This window comes from Ictidomys tridecemlineatus, chromosome 12, assembly GCF_052094955.1.
Source record: "Ictidomys tridecemlineatus isolate mIctTri1 chromosome 12, mIctTri1.hap1, whole genome shotgun sequence".
Classification (NCBI taxonomy): Eukaryota; Metazoa; Chordata; class Mammalia; order Rodentia; family Sciuridae; genus Ictidomys; species Ictidomys tridecemlineatus.
This window is the reverse complement of record NC_135488.1, coordinates 65372587-65398969: the sequence shown is the minus strand read 5'-3', so window position 1 is coordinate 65398969 and position 26383 is coordinate 65372587. Positions and strand designations below refer to the sequence as shown.

Genomic DNA, 26383 nt, shown 5'->3' with positions numbered 1-26383 from the left:
AAGTGAGCAAGCAAGCCCCTCTTGGGAACTGGTCTGAACCCTTCAGTGATGACCCACAGGTAGTCCATTGCAAATTAATAAGGGACCTGGATTCTTAGTGCTCATTCCTTAACTGTCCTCCTTATGGAGAAAGTCTCCTCATCATAGTGATTAATTTGGGTCACCCCAGATGGTGTCACCTCTAACTTTCCCCACCATTCCTGCTTCTCAGCAGTTTCTGGGATGAGCCAACTGACTCCAAACTCAGGTCTGAATATGAGTGGGCTGGCTTGCCTGCCCCAGGCTGTTGCTGCCCAGTGTTCTTTTTCTGCCCACTCAGTTTCCTAAGGGATCAGGAGCCACTAGTGCCCAGATCCTGCCTGGAACATGCTGCTGGTCCTCCTACTGCATGCCTGGGCTGCAGCCTGCATCGTGTCCACAGCTACTCCCATGAGGCCTTTCACCAGGCCTTGAGTGCAGGCAGATCCCTGAAGAGCTGCAGCTGTCCATGTGCCTACAGCCTCCTGGGCCCTGAAGAAGGACCACAGTGAGGAGTCCTCAGGCTTGGCTCTAAGCACTTGAGACTGGAGCTCAAGACTTCCAAGACTGTTGATGGCTACGGAAATCACCACCCTGTGTGTTTCCTGAGAATGCTATAAAGGGGTGGGCCTTCTCTTGTTCAGTTGTGTTTTAAATGTTAAAAATACATCAACATTTTTATTGAGGTAAAAAATACAATGAAGAGCAGATTGAAAAGCGCAGCTCAATGAATTGAACTTATGTACCCCTATGTAGCCGTCACGCAGATGAATCTGTAGAACTTTCCCAACACTCCAGAAAGTTTCTTCATGCAATATCCTGCCCACACCCCGTCAGCCACAAGGGTGTGGAGAGGGTCAACAGGTGACTGTGCTGGAGAACTCTAGGCAGCACTTAAACACAGTCTGCAGGACTCTTAAGGTGTGGTCCACTTCAGACTGGAGGGGGCTGGTGAGCACCTCAGATTCTCCCTATTCTAGTCATTAGTTTGGAAAACAGAAAAGTGAAGCTTCCCAAGGTCATGAACAAGGCCATTCATTGGCCAGGCATTGCATGCCTAACACCATGTCCTACAATATGCTAAGCTACCTTTTCCAAAGAAAGCTAAGGGGTGGGCTGCACCATAAATGGGAGGTGTAAGGGGCAGATTCTTGGCCTGTCTTTTCCCAAGGTCATATGCTACAACATGAATGGGAGGAACCAGGTGTGTTTCCCTCTTGAGGCCCAGAGAAGTTCTATGGTGTGAACATCTGGTGAGTTGACAGAGCTGATATCTACTTTTCTCAGCCCTTAAGAAGGAGCTAATTGCAAGAAAATATAATGGAGTCCCAACCTCCTGGCAGTGGTCCATTGAACCCTTCCCGGTAGGCATGTGCCTAGTACATTCCACCAGCTGCTTGTCAGTTATTCAGTGAGTCAACAGTGTGGCGTAGAATCAACTGATTTATAGAATTAAGAAGAAATCAGAACACAGCATTCTATTTTCAAAATGAGACCAATATTCTAAAAATTAATAGGGATAACACATCTCTAAGCAGTAAGTGCCAAAGGAGATGCCAATCATAACACCCCTTCCTGGACCTTACCCCATGCCACCAGCACTAATCCTGGCCAGTTAAGGTCGTCACCAGAGAATTTTCAGGTTAAAACTAACTTGCAATTAGAACTAAGAGGAACCCCCTCTTCACGGCCTTCAAGCTGGGAACATGAGGCCCTTGGGTTTGACAGCAATATTGGTTCTTTCCTCCTGAGAAAACCAGTATAAGATACCAAGGATAACATGAAGAAAAAAGGAAAGTTGAGACATGGAAAAAGAGGGTCTGGTCACCATCAGGCACAGAGTTCTAGCTTCCCAAGACCAGAACATCCCTTTCCTTCCAAGGCTAGTGACATGAGACAGTAAAGTCTCCTTTGGCGTCAGAAAATTTGATTTGGGTTCCATTACTTACAAACACCAAGGTTCCAGCTAAAATACTCTACCATTTACTTGACATTTTACTGCTCTTATCAGGTTTTTAAATACAAATGCCTCATTTACTCAGTGAGAAAATAACTTTCTTGACTATGGTAGCTCTGTCCTGGGCCTCTTCCTCCTGCATACCTGTTTCAGTGTTGAGCACATGGTAAGTGCTTTAAAAAAAACGTATTAGTTGATGACTATTAAGAAGCAGATGTAGAGTGTTAGGAAGAGGAATAGTCAGCGGCAGGTGGGAATCATGTTAAAATAGTGCCTCTTTGTTCTGAACTTGCGATCCAGCTGACCAGACTATATGAGACCCAGGTATTTGATCAGGGAATTTTCCCATATGGTGTAATTTCTTTGAAAGGATGAAAATTGCTTTCCAGCTGTATATTCACTTGGCATTCCCAGTTAGATTTTTCACTCCCATGAGGATTTCCAGTACAGTACATCTTTTCCTAGGTGTTAGTTGTTTCTCCTTCCCTCTCAATTCACTCTACTCAGTCTACTACAGTGGCAAATCCAAAGATATTTCCTAAAGGGTGTCCGAATGGCTCTCAAAGCTGCGTGCTTATCAGAGGGAATAGTTTACTTCACTTGAGCAGTTAAGTTCTTTGATAAAAGTATACTATGTCCCTCCCCTTCACTGGGTCAAAGTCACTGCTTTGACCTGAGCCCCTGTTCCACCCAGACTTTCTGGTGCATTGGGACAAACACATTGTAACTGGTTCCACAAGCAGATGTAGACAGATGTGGACACTCACACACAGCCAAACCATCTGGGGATTTTCACACATTATGCACTTTATTGGAAATCCTGGAGGCTCTTTTTCCTTCTATATATTGCTTGGCTTCCCTTTGCTGCTCACAAAAAGAACTGACATGTTTATCTGTAAATATAACGTGTTTTATTACTGAATCTCGCAATTAGACAGGATGTTGAGAAAGAATTTAATTTGACTTCTGAGTGGAAACCAAGGTTAGATTTCTTTGAAAGGATGAAACCCAGTAGGTGATCATCCTAAATATGGAAGCCTGCGCAGATGGAAATTCCCAAGACGCCCAGGAGCCCTGCCTTTGCACAACCTCCAGCAGCAGTATCATCTGGAAAGGTGAAAAGTTTAAAAGGTCATTAAAAATATATTACAGCACAACAAATCAAGGATTTATATAAACATCTTAAGTATTATAACTTCATGATACTCAAGATTTTAGCTATTCTGGCATAGCAAAGAATAATACCATATTCACTTAAATAAGATTGACAATTCCTGGAAGTATTGATCAGCTCAGACCTAATTGATGCTGTAAATTCTGTGTTGGCAGCAGACTTTGTGCCTTAAAAGTGCTAATGGGTATTGAAAATTTTTTTTTCCAGGCAGTAAAAATGTAGTAAATGCTACTCCTTTTCTTTTTATCTACCTTCGGCTACTCTGGGAATTTCTTCTGGGTTCTCATGTGCTGGCTCTGGTACTCTACTGCATTTAGAAACTGTACACAATTCAGTAATGACTGCAGTGCCCTGTGTTACCCGGATGATACAGGGCTTTCATTCCTTGGCCTGCTGTTTCCTGGATCAGTTCTCTTCTAGATTCTGAGGACATTTCTTAATGCTCTCCTTCATCTCCAAAAGACGCTATTTTGAGGGCCCAGAAGACTTTCTTCTACTTGAAATTCTTACATTTGACAAAAGAGGGCCCATGGTTGTCCTTTGACACCCAGGAATCCTTTCCTATTTCAACCTTTTCCACTCGACGGTACATTCCATGGAGGCAGACCTTTCACCATCTCTGTGCCTATGACATTTAGTGCAATTTCCACACACACACACAGGAAGGACTTGATTCCTGAAGTAAACTGAGTCAGGTCAGTTGGAAATAAACCTTTCCATTTATTTGCATTTCACACAGCACCTAGCAGAGGGCCTGGCACAGAGGAGCTTTCTAAAAAGGTCTGGTGAACGAACAATTCCTTGGTACTCACCTGTCTTTTTAACCACTTCCCCCTTATACAAGGGGATGTGTTTGCAGAGTTGCTCAATGGGTGACCCAAACAGGAACCAGTCCACATTCGTGATCAGAGACTGCAGAGGGTTGTACTTGACCCAGGTGTATTTGTTGGAGGACATGACGTTTATCGTCTGAACCAGAGAAGGAAGCATAAAATAAACTGGCAACTTGGGTGCACCTTATTCTAAACCTTGACTGGTTTTTCTCTTTCAAATTATTATTATCATTATTATTATTTTCTATACTGATGATTTCACTCAGAGCTTCAAGCATACTGGGCAAGAACTCTTCTACTGAACCACATCCCCAAATCTTTCTTTCTTTCTCTCATTCTTTCTTTCTGACAGGATCTCACTAAGTTGCTTAGGCAGGCTTTGAACTTACCATTCTCCTGCCTTAGCCTCCCCAGTAGCTAGAATTACAGCATGTGCCACCTCATCTGGCTCTCTTTCAAATGATCAAACACAAGGTCATCAGGGATCTCAAGGCATCCTCTCTTTCTGACCACTCTGTCTGCAGAGAGACCTCATTATTACTAGTGCTATTTTGAAGTTGTGGGGTATGACTAAGCCCCAGGTATGAAGCATCAGTACGGGCTTATATGTTCTCACTGTATCAGATTGTTTCTTTGCATCTTTTATATCATCAAATATACAACTTTACTCATTGTTCTGCCAGTTGCTATTTCATAGAGCCTGGCTCTAAGAAGACAATCTGATCAATCATCTCTACAAAGACACTGAAATTTTTTATAAGTTCATACATATAAGCTGTATGCTGGAAACTGAGCTGAGATGTACTCCATAGCTCAAAGAAAGAAAGAAATACAGTTAAGTTTTTGATAAGTTGACTACCACATCATGGGAAGGTACAATATTTTAATCTTCTCTCTCACTCTTCATTTCTCCATGGCTCAGAAACAGAGCATTTTTAAGGGTATCCTAAAATTACCTTCATCTCATAGAGGTACCGTTCCAGTTTGTCCAGAGCAGGGATAGCTGAACGGTCCATCTTTAGGACGTAGCAGGCTCTTCGGGAGAGCACCCTGGATGCGATGTAGCCCTGAGGCAGTAAGAACAGAGTTACTGCCCCTCCTCAATTGCCTGGTTTCTAAACATCTAAAATGACATCTACGCCTTGGAAGAAAAACCTGAGCATGCACAGTGAGCCCCTACCCTTGTTTTTAAATCTGTAATCAGTTCTGTGCACTCAACTTTTACAAAATTGCACTTTCGTTTCTTATTTGTCATTCCCATCCCTTTGAAATTGTGCACACCCATGACTTAGGCCTACTCTTCATATTATGGGATCAGGATCTGCAGTTTGGAGTTTGAAAGATTGAGACGCAGCAATCTTGTGTTTTTTGATAGGTTTTATGTTGCTTTTCCCCCACTTTGGAATAAAACACAACATTCTTCAGAATTGTGGTGTTCAGTATTGTAGTTGCTAGTCACATATGATTATTTAAATTCAAATTAGATAAAATTTTAAATGTGCTTCCTCCATCACATATTTTGAGTGTTCAATCACAACAAGTGGCTGGATAGAGGCTTCCCTACAGGAAAATGCAGATATAGGACATTTCCACCATTACAGAAAGTAGGTTCTGTCAGACAACGGTGCTTTAGAGCTCTCTCAGTGTACCTACCCCTACCCTCACACCTGCACACATGCTTCACCACCTTCTTGCCTTCTTTTTTCTCCATCCTATCTCCACTTCAAATCCAAATTGGCTGAAGAGGAATTAGTTTGAGAAAGTAGGGATGTGAAGAACCTTGGAGCATGGGGACCATGGAGCCAAAAAAGCACCTAAGCCACTGAATTTTCATCTTGAGTGAAACTTTTCTCTACACAGTTTTAAATAATCATATACTCCATAAGGCTGTATCTCATAGGAACTCTTATAGTTCCTATTTTTCAATTCTAACAAATTTCTAGTTTCTAAAACTCAAAAATATGCTGAAGGCAAGGCTGAGGACAGTGTAAGGGGCTTACCACTCTAGTTTTTTTTAAACATTTGGGGGATTTCTGTGACATTTGCTTTGTAAGAATTTTAGAACCACTTCCTTCTAAAATGTATCTTGCGAAGACTCCGTACTTTCAAATGTGCCATGGCACTCTCAACAGAAGGGGGAAGTAAGTAAGCATGTGAGGAAGTTTCTAGAAGAAATGGAGGAAAAAAAGCCTCTTTAAATGACCAGTGAGATTAGCTACAACCTACTTATATCTATTGTGCACATCTCTGTACTCAGGTTTAAAACAAAAAAAGGGCCATCACTAGTGTTGGTGTAACAAATGGATAAATGGATGAAGGACAGAATAAGTTTTCTGAGCAGTTTCTGAGATGTATTTTTAATGCTAGTAACTAAAACTTGGAAGTACCTTCTTATAAAAATGTGACATTACTATATACATAATTAAATGGTATAAAGTTGCTCTGATTTTCTGCTACGGTGTGATTGCCTTGCGGTTGTTCTTTTTCTACATGGTGTTTTGCATTAGGAGCTCTGATTTATTTGTTTATCCATTCAACAAGTATTTTGAGAGTCTCTGTGCTGGGCTTCGCTTTGGTCACTCTCTTACGCTATGTACTTTCTGGGCCTGTAATGAACAGCAGCACATGGCTCTTCCACTTTCTGCCTTAAAAGGTCATGAAGATGCAAATGATTTCTATCATATTGTTTCTTAGAAATGATTCCATTTGCTTCTTTGCTAATAAATCGCTAGATTATTTCAAGGGAAAAGCAGAGGTGAGGAAATTTATAAGGAACTGCAGAGACAAACCCTGGAATGTAAATACACAGTAAGCAGCTGTCCCTCTGCCCCTTAGAAAACCAGTGTTGAAGAAAACAAAAATCCTCTTGCTGCTTACATGTCTATAGTCAAAAATCGTGGTGGAAGAACATGATCCAGCATGGATGTCAACGGTAGCAGTATTTTTTTCATTGTCAATCGTCACTGTTTCCTGAACATTGCCACCATTGTTGCCTGGGCTGATGATGTTATAAACCTAGAATTGACAACAAAGATATTACGGGTTTTCCATAAATCACATGCATTTGAAAGGCAGGTCTTTCAGCAAAATAAAGCTTTCTAATTACTTCGAGCAAGTCATTAAAAGCTAAAACTTCTTCCTTGGAATCCTAGTCCAAAGCCCATGCTAAGATAAGAACGCCAAGCTTTTCTTCAGTTTACTGTATCATAAAAAGGAGAAGAAATGATATCACAGGAGACTGACCACATTTTAAAGGAATGGGTTACATTGGTGAAGGCTTTGCAGTTAGAAATGATCACCCCATCATTTTCCTTATTGGCTATTTCTGGGATTCCATCTCAGGGCACATGGACTCTCTACTGTCCTTCAGATTCTCTTTTATCTTCCTTTTCACCTCCCAACATTTCTAAGGAAACAGTTTACCTCATATCCATGCAACTGTGTCCCAAAGATGGCCAGAACCACCAGAAATGCCACCTGAAAAAAATAGAGCAGTCACATCCATTCCTTGTCAGGTAGTCACTGAGGGTTGGAACCAGAAGGGTAGACCCGGACACCTAGAGACACTGGTAGGTGTCAAAAAAGTGGAAAGCAGTCCACTTCCAAAGTGGAAAACACACACATTCACACACTCAAAAGCATTTGTTGAGTTTATACCATTTATAAGACACAAGGCCCCTTGCCACGTAAGTCCCAACTTTATCACCCTCTAGATAGCAGAAAAAACTGGGGGCTGGTGAATAGAGTGGAAGACCTTATTTTCCTAGGAGTATATCCCAAAATAATTCATACTGGCTTTGGATTACTTGTGAACAATGATGTCCTTCGGTTAAAAAAAGAAGATCTTTAGACACTATTATTGCTGTATGTATAGACGTGACTATATGACCAATGTGATCTTGCAAACTGTACAAGAAATTATGCCTCATTTGATTCAAATGAAAAATTATGCCCCATTTGATTCAAATGTATGATATGTCAAGATCATTGTACTGTCATGTGTAACTTAATTAAAACAAATAAAAAATTTAAAAAAAAAGAAGATCTTTAATCCCTTGATACTGAGAGGGTAAAATAGACTTAAAATAGATTCATGAATGGGAAAAAACACAATGGATTTCTAACAGAAACTATGAAGCTAGGATGCTTAAGAATACAGTTAACATTTGAGTCTGGCATCAAGGAAAATCTCCACATCCTGCTAACCCATGCTCTTGTGGTTTTATCAGGTGAGTGCTGGGCCAGCACAACTGCAAGCCTGACATGGAGGCAGATCTGATATTTTGCAGATATGCTCAACAATCTAATGTGATGACCTTAGTTGACATTAATCGTGCTCTCTCTCCAGGGCATCGTAGTGAACTACACTAACATTGAAAGCTTCCAATGGAGAAGATCTGTGGGAAGGGCAGATACTTTTAAGAACTGTCAGTGGGACTTTTTACGTCCTTTTTCATTTCACTCCTAATGTTTGTCATTGGGGTTGGAGCAGCTAATTAAGACGCGCTGCAGATATCCAGCGAGCCCCACTTACTCAGAGGCTTACCTTCTCTACCCCAAGACTGCTCTATCAACCTGTGATGTTCCATTCTATTTAGTTGATTTAGAATAGAGATTTGAATACGATGATGAACAACCCACTTTACTAATGTGATTAGAAGGAGCTCAGGGAGGGTCCTCTGCCCCAAAATAATCTCCCACGCAATACCATCATTAATGCATTAATGCACCCTGTTATAAAATTTTCCTCTTAGAAAATCAAGCAAGCCCTGGGAGGGGAACTCTTCAAACTCACAGCCTTTATGGCTTAACACTTTGCTTTCTCCCTTAGCAACTGAATGAGAAGAAGAGACAGAGGCTAGAGGAAGGAACCCCCTTCTGAATCAGTGTGGCACTATGGAGACTGGGATCAGATGGAGGAGTGAGGTCACTCAGGGAAGGAATACTTTGCCTTAAGGGAGAGTTTAGACATGATGAGTAGACGTGTTGACACTCACTGCTTAGATTTTGCCTGGCTGCTCCTATAAGCAAGACTTAACCTGGATAAATTACATCCTAAATCCCTCATTCATGGGTTTGAAAAATTTGTACTCTTCTATGTCTACTGATCTAGAAAATGAGGATAATACTATCTAGCTTACAGGGTTGAGGCAATAAATAGATGGAATTATTCCTGTGAAAGATTAGCCTACAATTTAATATGCATTTGAAATTCTAGATGTGGTTTAATACCATAGCTGCTATTATTACTATTACTGGCATTTTTAAAAAATTACCACTTCTCTTTTTTTAAAATAGTAAATGTAATTTCTCTAAAATGCCTACCTTACTAACAACACTTGAGATAAGGGATTAATATTAAACATCTTCCAAATTAAAATTACCTACGTATATCCATTTTTTTTCTTTTCTTTTTAAGTAAACATCACCAAAAAACGAAAGAAAGAAAAAGTAGACAAGGGGCACACAAATATTCAACTTAATACTCAGCACTATTTCTGCCAAAGACATTATGAATTCAATAACAGAAGCTTAGAAGCATAAACAGAGTCTAAGACCCCTGAAATCTTTGACATATTGCACATGAACATTCTCTGCAAGGAGCCCATCACAAGGATATCAAGAAGTATAAATAAATACTCACAAGAATTTTCATTTTGCCTGACAGGAAGAAGGTACTGGAGCAAGTAAAGCTGCCTGGTATAGCTTCTACCCTTTATATTGGTTCTAAGATGTGGAAATCTCTTTTCCAAATGATCACGTCTGCACAGATCATGTCCATATCTTTGACACACCCCAGCAAACTGCTTTATCAGGTTCAAGCACCAACCACACACCTGAAATCAATGAATCTCATTAGTCAACAATGAAAATTCACCACTTGGTCACTCTGCAAATATTTCCTGCTTATCTGTTTTATGCTGTGCTTGAGATTTCAATTTCCACCCTTTAAAAATATTTCAAGATGCTTTTTCTATGCATAGACACATATGGACATATTCTTAAAATCTCCTCCTGGAGGTAAAGTCCTTTCGTAAGTCCTGAGTTGGGTCCCCACTGTACCTTCTCATCACCGTCCTGCTTTTTGAATTCATCTAGTTCAGGAAAGGGCATGAAACTAGAGGCAAGGGCAGTGGCTGGGAGCCCTGTTTAGAGAATGAACAGTCTTAAGACTTTCTTTCTATTTCCCTTTGCATTTGGTGGCAATTTCCAGAGCTTCATGAAAAACAAGGCTCAGAAAACACTCTGCCCTATGACAAGGCCTAGCCAAATGCTTACATTGAACCTTGTCTACAATGCCATGAGAACTATGAGATATAATGCATTTCCAAGTTATCTTGGGAGGCACTGAGAAGTTCTCAGATTTTTTTAAAAGAGAGAATACATTTTAATTCATATAATTGTTAATACCTCAATTAGAAATAAATGTCAAATTATCATTAGCATTAAGACATGAATTCATAAGATAAGGAAATTTATAAAAAAGACACCATGGGGGAGATTTACCTAAATCCCCACACCATGGTGTCTTTTTAAAAAATTTAAAAATGGTAAAGCATTTGTCTAACATGTGTGAGGCCCAGGTTTTGATCTCTAGCTGTGTGTGTGTGTGTGTGTGTGTGTGCAAAATAATTATATATATAATTATTATTATATAAAATTACTATATATACTAATTTTGCAACTTATACATGTTTGTATATATCGGTATATATATAAATTATAAAATATTGAGGAGCACCACCAAATGTAAAAGGATTCCATGAACAATGTTCTTGCTCTACAGCTGGAACAACTTCCTAATTAGCAGCTTTTAAAGAAAAATGGATATTTTACAAGGTGGATATTTGGGTAGTTGGGAGGTCACCTAGTTCACTGGAATTCCCCTTCCCTGGCTGTTCAGCTGTGGTGGATGCAAAATGTGCAGGTCTGTTTAATTTTTCTGAGATCCTAGACCCCAAAAGGATTGCAATTTTGTAATATATTTGCAAATTTTCTCCCATATCTGGCTCCATAGACTCCAAAAAAGCAAGCAGACAAGGCCTCTAGACATCAGTGCTGAAGGAAATATTACACCCTACCCTCCACTTTGTCTCCTGGAGGGGTGCATCTTCCCTGTGTTCCCTTCCCTCTGTTTGCTTGCGCTCGCTCTCTCTCCCCTGCTCCCCCCACCAACTCCTGGCTTCCATGAGTGGAGCATAAACACCCTTCTGCCATGATGTTCTGCCTCACCTTGGTCCAGAGCAATAGACTCAAATCACCATGGACTGAAAATGAACTTTTCCTCCCCTAAGTTGTTGTTGTTGGGTATTTTCATCACAGAGACACAAAACCTGACTAATATATAAGTAACTCCCCAGAGTCACACAACTTGTAAGGGCAGGAGTGCAGAGTTGAGCCCAGGTCGACAGCATTGTCCACCCTCTTAACTATAAGAACCATATGTCCTCTGGGATTGTTTGCTGGTTTAAGTGTAACTGCTTACCCTGCGGAGATAGGAGCATAAGCAAGAAGGCTTTGCTTCCAGAATGCTACTGAGATGGAGACTTGGAAATCCTCAGTACAACCCACAACTCAAAAATGAAAACAGGGAGAATGAGAAGCTGTATTTGTAAAAGTTTCTATGAATGAAATTCATGTCTCAGCTGCCTAGCTCCCCACTGAGGGGGTAAAATTACTGTTACAGAAGGGGTGTTGAGTGTGCCCACACTTTGGGTCTCTGATGCAATAAGTCTGAGAAGGGATTCAGGCATGTAAGCTTCTAAAACTTACATGGGTTATTCTGATTATTATTCCTAGTCCCTCCTATGCGCAACAAGGACTCTAAGACCTTGCAGGATAAGGAACTTGCCCAAGTCTGTATACAGTCAGTGACAAAAACAAGACTATCTCCCACACCTCTTTGATTTCAGTAATCCTTAGTAGGTAAATCACTGAAACCTTTGAAAAAAGAACTTCAGTGAATGAAAGGATTGATACTTATTTATCCACTCTATTCCTGGTCATTGCTTAGCTGAGCCCAACAGTATAGACACCAACATATTTGCAAGTGGTCACGTGCCCTGGACTGCATGCCTTGCTTGGGTCACAAGAAGTGTAAGGTCAACTAACACATTTCCCAAAAGAGTTGATACAAATTACAGTGTGACACCTAGTTCACTGGATCTTGCCAAGACTTGGCATTTTCAGATTTTTAAATTTTTGATGAGTATCAAGTGATATCCATTGTCGTGCTAATTTGTACCTACCCCACCTGATACTATTAATATGAAGTTACTAGTACCTTTCTCAAACTTTGTTCATTCCAGGTTCCTCATCTATAATTTACTGGTTTCCACCCTTTGGGCATTTTTTCTAATTTATGTGCATTTGTAATTGCTACATAGAAGTTCTTTTTATATTCAGAATACAAATTCTGGAATAGATAATCTTCTCCTGGTGTAAAGCTCATCATGTAACAACCTTGTTTATGATGTGATTTGTTTCACAGAAGTTTTGAATTTCAATGTCAAAAATGAGAAATATTTCCTTCAACAATTTTTGCTTGGAGTCCTGCTTAAGAAATGTTTCTAATGTCTTTAATGTATTTTCCTACATTTCCTTCAAGTCTTGTTTTTCACATTTAATTTTACTATTATATTTTAGTATAACATTAGATTTCAGCCCAATTTTTCCCCCATTTGGATATCTGGTTGTGCCAGCATCTCTTATTGAATAGCTTAGCTTTTTTTTTTTATTTTTACTGACTTACAAAGTCATATGGTTTCCATGTACATTCTAGCTGATCATTGTCTCTCTATTTCATTGGTATATTTCTTTATGCAAAAAAAATACTGAATACCAGTGTTAATTTCACTGTCTCAGGCTGAGGTTGTCGCACGTGTTTTGTGTTCCTGGTTAGTTTGCTTTCTTTGAAATTCTTTGGCTGGAACAGTTCTTTGGTCTTTTTATTTTCCACTTTTCTATGTAGTATTGCTTTAGATGTTTCTCTTGCATTTAGCATTTTACCAGTCTGACTCTTTCAATTTATGAATATCATTTTTTTCTTCATTGTGATTACTAATATATTTTGGACTTTTTTCTACTCTCTTGCTGTATTGTGTACTTACTGCTTTTTATTTGCATTCTCTCCCATTTTTCTGCTTTCATTTATAAATATTTTTTTCTTTCTTTTCCCTGTCATTATGATTTAATTTTATTACTTATTTCATTGAAACCTTAGTATGCATACTTAATTGCTCATATTTCCTACAAATCCTATGTTTTTATCTTCTTCCCCAAAGAGACAATAAACTCAGTACCCTTTAACCAATTACTAAGCATGTTTTCTACCCCAATATTGTTATAATTGTGTAGTTTTACTTACTCTAAAAAATAAAAAAATAATATGTAAGCTTACTATCAGTGGTTGTTAAATTTACTATTTTGTCAATTCCTGTGCTAACTACTTTTTTCATATCCCCCAAATTTTCTTTGCTTTTTTGTGTAAGTATATATTTTGATTGTTCTTTTATTGGGAGCCTACCAATGTTAAATGTGCTTGGTCTTTTCATGTCTGAAAGTGTCTTTGTTTTCTCCTCACTTTTAATGAGCAGTGATAGGTTTACATCTGTTTTCTTTTTAACATTATGCCATTGCCTCTTGGCACCTAGTGTTGCTGACATGAACGTGCTTCCTGTGTAATTATGATCTTCCTAATTTATTCTTTTTCATAGTAATACACTATTTTATTCCAACATGTTTTGTTTAATAATTTCTTATATATGTAATGCCTTCATTTGTATCTTTGAGTGTCTTAAACATCTTTATCTATATCTAACTATCTATATCTATAGATAGATATATTTTTTTCCTAACTATTGGATTGTTCAAACCAAATAGAAAATCCACTCCAACTACTGATATGGTCAGTTGCTCCTCTTGACAAGCAGACCCACTTTAGGCCCATTCTAACTATTACCCTTTTAATTTTGAAACCTAAATTCTCTGTTTTTACAATATTTTCCAGGCATTTTTGTCTGCATGTACTATAATAAGCAAGTTCGCCATGTCTGAAATAAAAGTAGTTGTGTAATTTCCCCAAAGCAGCCCTGACCATGGATACTATTATTTCTGTTGACAATTTCTTCATGTCTTCCTTGATTCTTCTGCCATTTCTCCTCTGGGATGTCATGCCTTTCCAATAGATGTCTTCCTTTTCCATTCATCATAGCAAACTCCATTCCTTGTCCTCGCCACTACAAGCTCCCTATCACAGTGACCTTTATTAGTTAAAATTATCTGCACTAGCAATCATAACAAACAATGCCTAATTCATAGTGATTTGAGAAAAAAAAATTATTTCTAATTCATGTGAATTCCAGTGCAGCTGATGTTCTTAGTGGGTAGCTCCCCTCCAAGTAATGAATCATGGATTTCAGCTTCTGTCTTATGTGGCTTCCCTAGCCTCACTGTGTAGCTTCAGGATTATCCTGGTATCCTCCAGGTGGTAGAAAGAGGGCTAGACCAACATTTAGGTTAGATTAACTCCTGCTTTAGACTTCTTCAGACGGAAAGTGGCCTCCTCTGCTCACTGTCCTTTAGTAAAGAGCAATGGCACAGCCCCATCTAGTTGTTAGGAAAATGGAGCCCAACCCTGTGCCTGAGAAGCCAGTCTATAACAAAAGACCAAAATTGACTTCCCTTCATCCTTACCATCACCATTAATTCATGGCTTGGAAACATCATTTTGCCTACATTTCTCTTTGTTCAAACGCTTTTTAAAATTCTTCATCGAGTAAAGGACAAAGTTTAAAACGTGAAATTTAATTCACTCTACAGTCTTGTCCCAAAGTAACTTCCCCAAGTGGCATGAGAAAAGGTGCTACAGTTTGGATCTTGAATTCCCTCCAAAGGCCCATTTGCTGAAGGCCTGGACACCAGCCTGTAATGCTATTGGGAGGTGGTGTAACCCTTAGGAGGTAGAACCTAGTAGAAGGAAGTTCGTTTATTGGAGGTATGACATTGAAGGGGATTTTAGTACCCCAGCCCCTTCCTATCTGTCTCTCTTTTCTCTCCAGATGCCATGAAATGAATAGGCCTCTTCTGACATGCTTTTCTGCCATGATGTACTGTGCCACCACAGGCCCAAATCAATGGGACTGAGTAACTATGGACTGAGTCCTTTGAAACCATGAGCCAAAATAAATCTTTCCTCCTTTTAAGTTGATCACCTCACGTATTTTGTCACAGTAACAGAAAGCTGACTACCACAAAAGGAAATATTCCAAATGAAAGAAAGAAAAAGTGCTTATAGAGTCAGAAAGATTCTCAGGTACTGAATTGCCACTAGAGACACCCAAACCATCCTATCGTACATTCCTGTTTTTTTCTCTGCATATCACTGATTCCCCACCTTTACCATGCTATTCTTCCATACTCCTTTCTTTGTTTTGTCTTTCTTTCTCCTCTTTTTCTCTCCATCCCTCCTTTAGTTCCTATTTCCCTCCTGTTCCTAATGACTGCCTACCTTATGAAAATCACTGGGAAAACATCCTGAAAAGAATAAAAGGTCAACTAGAGGCAAAGAATATCTGTCTTCAGAGAATTTGTTGTGCAGCAGAAAATATAAATATTAAAAGATATTGTTTTATTCAGCTTTTTTTGCTGCTGTGGCTAAAATACCTTACCTAAACAACTGTAGTGGAGGGAAAGTTTAGTCAAGGGCTCGTGTTTCAGAGGGCTCAATCCATAGACAGCAGGCTCCGTTCCTCAGGGCTAAACAGAATGGCATGGCGGAAGAGTATGGCAGAGGGAAGCAACCCACATAACAATCAGAAGCAGAGAGACAGATCTCCACTTACCAAATACAAATATATACCCCAAAGTCATACTCCCAATGCCCCACCTCCTCCAGCCACATCCCACCTGCCTTCAGTTACCAATTAATCCCATCAGGTGATTAATTCACAGATTGGGTTAAGGCTCTCATAATAATCATTTTTCCTCAGAATGTTCTTGTATTTTCTCACACATGAGCTTTTGGGGGACACCTCACATCAAACCATAACAGGTAGCGATTATAAAGTTTCAGAAGAGAAGTACAAGTAAAATTATTTGATAATCCAGAATACAAATTGTACTGATCATATCTATCAGTGATAAACAAAAGCACATTTATAGTCTCCATTGTTTCCTATATTATATAAAACAGGCACTCATTTCCTTTAATGGCCCTCAATTCTACTGATGAGATATGCAGAATCTGAAAATAACATACACAGGCCTTAACACACCTCTTTACTCCCTGTTCTGCCAAAGATCCACTTTAACATGGTAGGCCAGCTCTGACTTTTGCTGAAATATGTCAAGTAAGGACTCAAAAAGTATTATTGGGAAAAAGAAAATCCAACTCTAAGTAGCCTTGTAATGGGGGTACAGTTATTTAGGAAAATCTAATAGTGATTCTACCATAAGCAAAATAACCTCGGAAGATAAGCAACTCAGCGAGACTCTGTCTCTAAATAAAAAATATTTAAAAAGGTTGGGGATGTGAATCAGTGGTTAAGCACTCCTGGGTTCAAACCCCAGTGCCGAGAGAGAGAGAGAGAGAGAGAGAGAGAGAGAGAGAGAGAGAGAGAGAGAGAATATAATATCAATTCCATGCAAATTCTTCTAGAAAACAAGAGAAGCGAGTACATTTCCCTACTCACAGTTAAGGCCAGTACTCTCATACAGAGGAAAAGAAAACTACAAACCAAAATCCTGCATGAATACAGATAAAAAGAATCTTCCAAAATGTTAGCCAATTGAATACAACAATATAGAAAAATAATATTACATTGTGATCAAATGAAGTTTTTCCTGGAATGTTAGGGTTTTTGACAACACTTGAAAATCAACCAATATAATCCAACATACTGTAAACTGAAAATTAAAAGATATATGATAATTTTTATAGATACAGGAAAACATTTGGCAAAATTCAACATTCTGATGACAGCAACTCTTAGGAAATGAGGAGTAGGAAGGCGTTGCCACATCCTGATAAAGGACATCTGCAGAAAAGGAAAGAAAAAAAAAACTCTTCAGCTAATGTCACACTTTAAAATTCACAAAAAAATTAATAAGTTGGACTTTAGTAAAGTCAAAATTTTTGTTCTTCCAAACATACTCTCTCAAGAATATGAAAATAAAAGCCACAGAGTGGGAGAAAATAGTTGCAAAATACATACCTAATACAAGAACTGATACTCTAGAATATGCAAAGAACACTCAAATTCAAGAAAATTAAAAACAAGCAGAAGATTTGAAGAGACAATGGATCAAAGAAGATACATAGATAGCAAGTAGGTACATAAGTAGATGCTCAGCTTCATTGATAATTAGGAAAATGCAAAGTAAAATCATGATGTGGTACCACTATACACACATCAGAATGACTGAAACAACAAAGAAGCAGATTGAAAAAACATTGAAAATTATGATTGGAGGACCTGGAAAATTTATGCACTGCTGTGGGAATGCAAGATGGCAAGAGCATTATGGAAAACAATTTGGCAATTTCTCATCAAGTTACATGTAATTACCTTATGGCCCAAACATCTCACTCCTAGGCATCTAACCAAGGGAAATGAAAATAAGTAGCCACATTAGAAACTGTGCATGAATATTTGGAATGGCTTTCTATCATGAAAAACCAGAATCAACCCAAATGCTTTTCAACTGTTTATAGCCAAACCATGGTAAATTTATGTAATAGAACACTATTTTATGATTAAAAAATCAGTAAGAAAGGATATACCTCAACACATAATAATTTCAAATACAGTATTTTGAGTGAAGCCCCTAGTGCTTATACACAGACAGTATATACAAACCAACTCCCAATCAGATTAACATAAAATATCATACAGAAAATATCTCAAGTCTATCACCTAAAACATCATGCTTAGCTACCTTTTTAAAATTAATTAATTTATTTAAATTAGGTATATATGGCAGCAGAATGCATTTTGATTCATTGCACACAACTGCAGCACAACTTTACATTTTTATGGTTGTACATGATGTAGCATCGCACCATAAGTGCAATAAGTGCAATGATGTCCATCTCATTCCACCATCTTTCCTGCCCCCATGTACTCTCCCTACCATCCCTCCCCATTGCCCAAAGTTCCTGCATTTTTCCCATGCCTCCCTGCTCCCCATATGGATGGATCAGCATCCACTTATCAGAGAGAACATTCAGCCTTTGGTTTTGGGGGATTGGCTTACTTCACTTAGCATGATATTCTCCAACTCCATCCACTTACCTGCAAATGCCATAATTTTATTCTCTTTTAATGCTGAGTAATAATCCATTGTGTCTATATATCACAGTTTCTTTATCCATTCATCTATTTAAGGGCATCTAGGTTGCTTCCACAGTTTAGCTATTGTGAATTGAGCTGCTATGAACATTGTTGTGGCTGCATTACTCTAGTATGCTGTTTTTAAGTCCTTTGGGTATAGAACAAGGAGAGGGATAACTGAGTCAAATGGTGGTTCCATTCCAAGTTTTCTAAGGAATATCCATACTGTTTTCCATATTAGTTGTACCAATTTGCAGTCCCACAAGCAATGCATGGGTATGCCTTTTTCCCCACATCCTTGCCAACATTTATTCTTGTCTGTATGCTTGATAACTGCCATTCTGACTGGTGTGAGATGAAATTTTGGAGCAGTTTTGATTTGAAATTCTCTAATTACTAAAGATATTGAACATTTTTTCATAAAACAAAAAAATGCACATGTGAGAAAGAATAAGAAGGCTCAGCTACCTTTGAAGCAGCATAGGATTATTTGAAAGTGGACTTAGATCGGCTGTAAATGTATTTTGAAAACTCAGTGACCTCTAAAACAACAACAACAAAAACTACCAAGTATATTTGATATGCCAAGAAAGGAGAGAGAAGAGTGTCATATAAAATCGTATAAAATGTTTAGTTAGAGAAAGAAAACCAGAAATTAAAAAGTACAATAAACAGAAAAGTTACAGACATCGAAGCTATTAATCCAATGATATCAATAACCACTTTAAATGTGAATGATCTAAATGCACCAAGAAAAATAGATTATCCAAGCAGGTTGAAAAAAAAAAAAGACTCAGCTATATGTTGTCTGTAATAAATGCACTTTAAATACAAAGACATCAGTTAAAAACAGAGATGGAGAGAGATACCTAACTAATGCTAATCAAAAGTCAGCTGGAGCAGCTGCATTAATTTCAGATAAAGCAGAATTGAGATTAAGGGAAATTATCAGTGATAAGTATAATTTACACAGTTATAAAAGAATCAGTTCTTCCAGAGGAAACAACAATTCTTAATTATCCACTTAACAACAGAGCCTCAAGATATGTGAGGCAACTGGGTTGGTGGCACATACCACTAATTCCAGCAACTCAAGAGGCAAAGGCAGGAAGATCACAAGTTCAAAGGACACTTCAGCAATTTAGTGAGAACTTGTCTCAAAAAAACGGGGGGGGGGCTGAGGATGTAGCTTTCTTGGGGGGGTGTTAATTAGAAAATTTCCAAACCTTTTAATCAATTTTTCTGTGAACCTAAAACTTCTCTAAAAAATAAAATCTAATTTTTTGAAAAATTATAAAAAATAAATAGCCCTTTAAATATTGATGGAACTACAAAAAGAAATAGACAAACTCACTCATAGCTGAAGACTTCAATACTCTTCTATCATTCATTGATAGATTGTATAAACAGAAAATCAGTAAGGATATAATCAAACTGAATAGCACTAACAATAAATTGGAGTCATTTGACAGTTACAGGATCCTTCATTAAACAGCAGCAGAATGCAGATGTTTCTCAAGCTTCTATGAAACATTCATCACAGTAGATCATATTCTGATCCACAAAATACACCTTAACAAGTTTAAAAGAATAGAACTACAAAGCACATTGTCAAACCACAATGGAATTAAATTAGAAATCAATAACAGAAATATAACTGGAAAATCCTCAAATGTTGGAACAAGGTATTTCTAAATAGCACATATATCAAAGTCTTAAGAGAAATTTTTAAAAAATCCTAAACAGATTAAGTGAATAGCTCTGTGTAGTACAATGATATGCGCCAATTATTCTTTGACAATGTTCTATGTTTTCTACAATCGTAGAAATTGTAGGAATTATTTTTTATGACCAAAAGAAAGGGATTATTTTTAAAAAGTGGTATTTAAATGGTGGGCAATTGTGCATGAGGAGGAAGAGAGTGGGTGAAGAATCAGAGTCAAGAATGGCTGAGGTACCTACCTTGGTTGACTCGAGTTTAAAATGCTATTAAAACTAATAGAAATTGCAGAAAATCAGGATGTTTGAAAAATAGTGAAAGTGGTTTGGTCTAGAGTTTATTTGACTTTGGAACATGGTTATATAATACATGCAATAAACTAAAGACGAAGCTTTGTTAGGGTTGAGTCCACTTTTCAATGATGTAGAGGTGGCTCAAGTGTTCAGAGCAGAGCAAGTCACACCAGAAAGAGGCAAAGGGTGAAAAAAGAAGATCAAGGAGAGAATACAATCCTGACACTGAAAGGATCCATGATAGAAAAGAAGAACGCAAATGATGGGATGGTAGAAGAGAAATGGGAAAAGGGGACATCACGGAACTCCAGGCAGGAGACAATTTCCAAAGTAAGAGAAGAGCAGGATTAAAAAGCACAAAGTCAAGTCAGTGGGGCACTGAGAAGCCCAGGATCAGAGGCTCATTTTGAGTCCCATTGCCATGGGTTAGACTTTGATTACCCTGAAGCCAAACTGCAGAGAGCTGAGCTATGCCTGGTAAGTGAGGAAGTGGAATTAGAAAATATGTGATCCTCTTAATAGATGTAAAGAGGAGGACAAGTGCAAGGTCTCTGTTCATGAGGAAAGTAGAGTTAAGGGAAGGATTTTATGCTTGTTTTTGCTTTGATTTGTTAGTATTGGGGATATCTGACCCTAGACACAAAAAAGAAGGTACAAACCAACAGGAAGAGATTGACGTCTTAGATAAAGGACAGCTATTTGATTCAGGAAAGTGGAAATCAGAGAGATGTTGGTCTTGGAAGCAATATATTAAGAACACTGGGCTGGGGTTGTGCCTCAGTGGTAGAGTGCAAGACTAGCATGTGTGAGACACTGGGTTCAATTCTCTGCACTGTATATGGATAAATAAAATAAAGGTCCATTGACAGCTAAAAAAAAGAACACATTTCTCCAGGATGGATGAATGAAGATGGGGTGAAGATAGAGATTGGAAGATGCATAATACCTTCCAGGTTTTCAGTGGACAGGGTAGATAGGTGAAGAATGGGGAAGACATAGAAGATTGACAAAGATGTGAACAGCCATGGAAAGGAACAGGGAAGAAGTTGACTGCAGACAAATAAACAAACAACAAAAACAAAAACATTGAATTCCACTGATACAACTACAGGTCCAAGAAGAATTGGTTTTGAGTTTAAACTCTTTTTTATTTTAACTTCTACTCAAGAAGGAAAAGAAAGGGCTTTGGGGATTATTGGGCCTTTTCTAGATTTGAGGAAGGCAGCCAACATCTTAGAATCTATTTTATACCTGAATTTCTGTTGAGGTAATCCTTTACTGAGCCCTGATCACATGGCAGGACGTATTGGAGATATACGGGGTTTGAGGCATACAGCAAGAATTCCTCAGTCTGATAGACACACAAGGAGGCCACTAACATCATCTGTCTATACATTTGATCTGTATTAAAATGAGTCAGAATATTTCCAGTAATAAAGAGTATTTACATTCCCAAAATACATAAGCTTATTTATATACCTACCTTTATACGTGCCTGATATTCCTTTACGAAGAGACTAGATCAAATTTAAAGGTGTGTCAATTATGAAAAAGGTAAGTGAGATTGCTTTTCTAGAGGAACACCCATGGCTACCAACTAAAATATTAATTTAGTGGGAGGAGATCAAGGATATTAGAACACATAGGTGGAGGAAAGAGCAAGGAGCTCTCAGACAGTCAGAGACATGTTGGACCCAAGAGAAAGGGCAGTTTCAAGTGGCTACTGGTGAAGATGAAATCCATATAATATCTTCAGCTCAGTGTAGAGAAATGGTTGATTAGTTGGATAGTCTGACTCAATTTTTGTCTCTCCTTGTGACTAAGTGAGATTCTGAATGACCATGAAGTTGAGTATTAGAAATGTTATAAGGAGTCTCCCCGTGGCCACTGAATCCCCAGTTCACACCACTTGGCTCTGCTACTTCTTCTTAGGCTGGAAGGTACAACCCTCCTTTCCTATGTGTCTGTGAGTCTGTCTCATAGGGCTCCGCCAAAGGTCTACCTGCTGCAAGGAGCCTCTGCAACCACTCCAGCTCAGAAAGGCCACAATCTTGTGAACATTTGTCCCCACTACTCATGAAGAAGCTGCAAGGCATAAAGGACAAAGCACATGCTCCTACGTATGTAAAGTTACTGATCCATTATTACCTGCCATGTGATCTGGGACCAGCTACAAAGCCTCTCAGAACCAACACTCTCTTTACCTTTCTTTGGTATCCATAATATTGATATGTTGCCTTCCATCAGAATCCATTATGCCATTTGCAAAACCCAGTCCAAATGGGAATAGGGGACCCCTAGTTCAAACAGTAGGGGTGGGGAAAGCTTTTTCCTTTCATCCATAAATTGTCTCTTTCTCTTGACCTTAAATGGTGCTTTTGATTTGTCAATTGATGTCACACTCCCTTGGTCAGCAGGATATTTGTCAGATTAGTGCACATCCTCAAAGGTTCCTGGAACTCCATCCTGCAACATAGAATGTAGATGTATGTTTCTGGCCTTGATCCTTCCTGCACCAGAGCATGGACCTTGGAGTCATACTTGTCACCTGTTCGTAAAGCCACACTGCCTGTTATACAGATTTCAGGAACTTAAGCACTGGTTATTTTACGCTTTTAAATGTTTCATAGCTCTTATGTTTAAATGGGACATTGCATTAGTTGGAGCTAATGAATTTCTATCAATTGATTTGTTTTTAATATAAGAAAATGAGTACAGGGTTGTAGGCTCAGGTACTCTTTGCTGAGCAGCAAGGACAAAACTTCTTCAGTCTGCATGAGGGGAGTTCTGCTTTTCTCTGTTTTCAGTTCCAGTGAGACTTCTAAAGGAAAAGTATTCCTGAATAAGTCCCAATGAATGCAGTTTCTTAAGCATTTTCAGGAACAAGATCCTGGGATTGTGGGGAAGAGATCAATTGAATAGTCATGCAAGTTCAGAGGGGATCCAAAGTCTCCATCTGAGGCCATGTTCTCCCAGAAATGAAGAGTATGCATAGGTATATATGATATGTTCTATTTAAAATGTAGAAAAGGAAATAAGTTCCAAACAGTCACTCTGCAGAAAACTATGATTCACAAAACCGTGTTTCATTGTTCAGTGGACTTGGGGCAAGTCCTTTACTTTGGCATCTTCTGCCAAGTAAGCTCTGGAAGACAGTGTCACAAGGGGCCACTCTGGCTCTTGCTGTGGCTCTGCCAGCTCCAGCACTCTGGTTCTGGTCCATGTGGGATCAGATTCTCATCTTTCAATGAGCAGTTCTGTCCTTTCCAGGCCTGAAGGGTAAGATGGAGCGAATAAACTTTAATCATGAGTGCTTTTATACCCTTGTCACCAAACTGCTTCAATATGCATGCTGAAAAAGGAATAGTGATGTTATTTTTCTGAAATTATAAAAGCAGCATCTTATTATCACTTTGTGATTTCTATTCCTCATATGGGTGTATTTTCTACAAAAATCTTTTCAGAACAGAAATACTTAAACAAGTTTGACTATTCTCCAAAATAATGAAAAAATATACTTTTGTATATTTTATACCAATGATGAAATTACTCAGGAGAACTTCTTTTAGCAAGATTTTTCCAAACCCAGTTTACACACTGTAACACTCAACTAACAACTAATCTGAGCCATAATATATCACTGTTCATCCCTGAGGGGACCTAGACTTCTTGGCAAATGCAATTGAACAGGCTTATACAAGCAGCAACAGAAAGGCATATTTAAATGTATTCTGGAATGCAATGATCCCAGAGGAAAGAGCAAGAATAAAAACCTCGGCAATGTCTCAAGAAAGAGCTCCCTCAAGTTTGCTGTCATTTGAAAAGAATTTCTCTTCTATACAAAAACAACTACATTATAAGTTTGGATTTTCTGGAAGTAGAATCTTACTAGTAATAATGATTAAAATGCTATTTTACACATTCTTATTGCTCTTTTTTAAATATGTCATTTCTGGCCACAAGGACATATGGAAGATTTGATACAAGTATACTATTCCCACAAAGCCAGGGCTATAGTCACAGGAGTTATTGGTAGTTTTAGCTAAAAACTGGTAAACCCAGATGCAGGAGAGGTCAGAAATTTGCCCAGACATAAAATATGTTCAGACTTCATAATGAGCCACCTGACTTGGGCTATTAAAAAAATAGCCCAGCAAATTGGTGCACAGGTAGCTTAGAAAAAAAAAATCTCTGCAGGAAGGAACTTCCACACTCAAATACATTATAGCATGAGAATTAATGGACTAAAGCCAGCTAAGTTCTAAATAAGAGAAAATGGGGCAAAAATTCCAGGGAAGGCTTCATAGTTATCAATGACTGCCAGGCCAGTCTACTAGCAAGCAAACACAGTAGAGGGAACCCCAGAATAAGATTATTTAAGGATGGCAATGTGTCCCACAAGTAAGATTCCCTTCCACTTGAAGGGTAGGGGGTCATTGAGGTGGGGAAAGAGAGAGAGAAATGCAAAAAGCCTGATTTCTGTGGGAAAGCTCTAAGTCTCCACATCAGTGGTAGGAGCATACGGTGCATGGAATTCATCTTGTTTGTTCCTGACAAGGGGAGTTTTCACTTAGTGCAACAATCAGGGTGTGGAGTACAATGAAGTCTTGGGCATGTGTGCACTGTGAGATAAAATGATAATAGGGGTTTACTTTTTGGTGTGGCCCAGCATTAACCTCTGTGGGCAGGGCAGACCTATTTACCTATGGACTGGTTGGCCCCACAGTAATCCCAGGGCACTGGGGCTGCACTATCATCAGACTCCTTCCAGGTACCACCACAGCCAAGGAAGGGCAGCACCTTTCCAGCTAACCCCCAAACACAGAAATGGATAAATATAGTGCACATTGTATCATCTCCTTTACACAATTCAAATATTTTAAAAGGACCTAGTAAGCATCATGTGTCAGAATATTCTAGGTCCTGTGAAAGTGACCAAAAAAAAAAAAAATCGACACATTCTGTCTTCCTCCCAAGAGGGCATGAAATGTAACTCTCAAGGCAAGAAGGAGCAGGAAGAGTTGCTGATACTTCATTAGTGCTTTTAGCTTTGAATGAGACCAGGATTGAAATGAAGGTTGGTCCCTGTCCCCTGCCACACATACTCACAAAGCCACCATTCTGATTTGGGGAACTATTGAAATAATAATAATATTGTATAAAGGAGGAATTTCTTCTCTTTTGCCCACAGGAAATCTAAAGCCTAGAGGGGGAAAATGACTCATTGAAAGAAGGAAAAAGAACAGAATATAGGTCTCCTGACTCCTAGCTTCATCTCTGAATGGATTTTCAAATCCAAGGTGCAGCCTCAGAGTCAGCACCTATATTAATTCCCTAAGGAAGGTGACCTTAGAAATATTAACAGGTGAAAAAAAAGTTAAGGAAAAGGAACCCAATGAGAGTCTGTTTTTGATTAAGTTTAAGAGAATCTGGATGAAACAATGGGCACAGACTTCTCTCCTACAAATTTCTTAACACATTCAATATGTGAAAGTGAATTGTCCATTTTGAAGAGGGAAACCCTGAACCCTATCTCCCTCCCCCCACCCCCTCTCTCTTTCATGGAGTATCTGCCATACCAGAATTTCACAGATCTACTACAAAATATGTCAACCTCAAGTCACACATAAGGCATGACCTGCAAAATTTGTACTGGGTACTGAAATGATATATTAACATGACAACCCAAGGCTGAACCTAAAAACAGCCCATACTGCCCACTCTTCGACCTTGCAGTGTTGTGACAGTTCCTAAAGTAGATGAAAACCTCTTCACACATGTCTTCCCCATAGCCAAGGCTTATTGATCTTTGAAGCTAATAGTGAGTTTAGAAAGTATTGGTGGATGCATTAAAAACTTAAGTAATATCTTACTAGAACTGACCTAATCTACTCAACCAACATTTGGAAGAGATGTTGATATCCACGCTTCAGAACAATGAAACCCCTTCTTCTTCTTCTTCTTTTAACATAAAAGATCAGTTTATTTTCATATTATAGCTGAAAATTTGGAAATTAAAAATAGATACTATTTACATTCATGTTCAGAAAACGAA

The 26383-nt window shown here is 38.6% G+C and overlaps 1 protein-coding gene across 2 annotated transcripts in view; it reads right to left on the bottom strand.

Moving 5' to 3' along the window:
- Window positions 1-2863: 2863 nt before the first annotated feature.
- Window positions 2864-26383, bottom strand: part of Gkn2 (gastrokine 2) — a 72708-nt gene continuing 49188 nt past the window's right edge. For both annotated transcript variants that reach the window (XM_078029081.1, XM_021724363.3), the window contains 6 exons: window positions 9627-9819; window positions 7406-7459; window positions 6860-6997; window positions 4939-5049; window positions 3962-4118; window positions 2864-3082 (listed from right to left, as the gene is read on the bottom strand). In XM_078029081.1, coding sequence (XP_077885207.1) covers window positions 3000-3082; window positions 3962-4118; window positions 4939-5049; window positions 6860-6997; window positions 7406-7459; window positions 9627-9638 — 555 coding nt within the window. In that variant the 5' untranslated portion in view covers window positions 9639-9819 and the 3' untranslated portion in view covers window positions 2864-2999. The remainder of the gene's footprint in view (window positions 3083-3961; window positions 4119-4938; window positions 5050-6859; window positions 6998-7405; window positions 7460-9626; window positions 9820-26383) is intronic.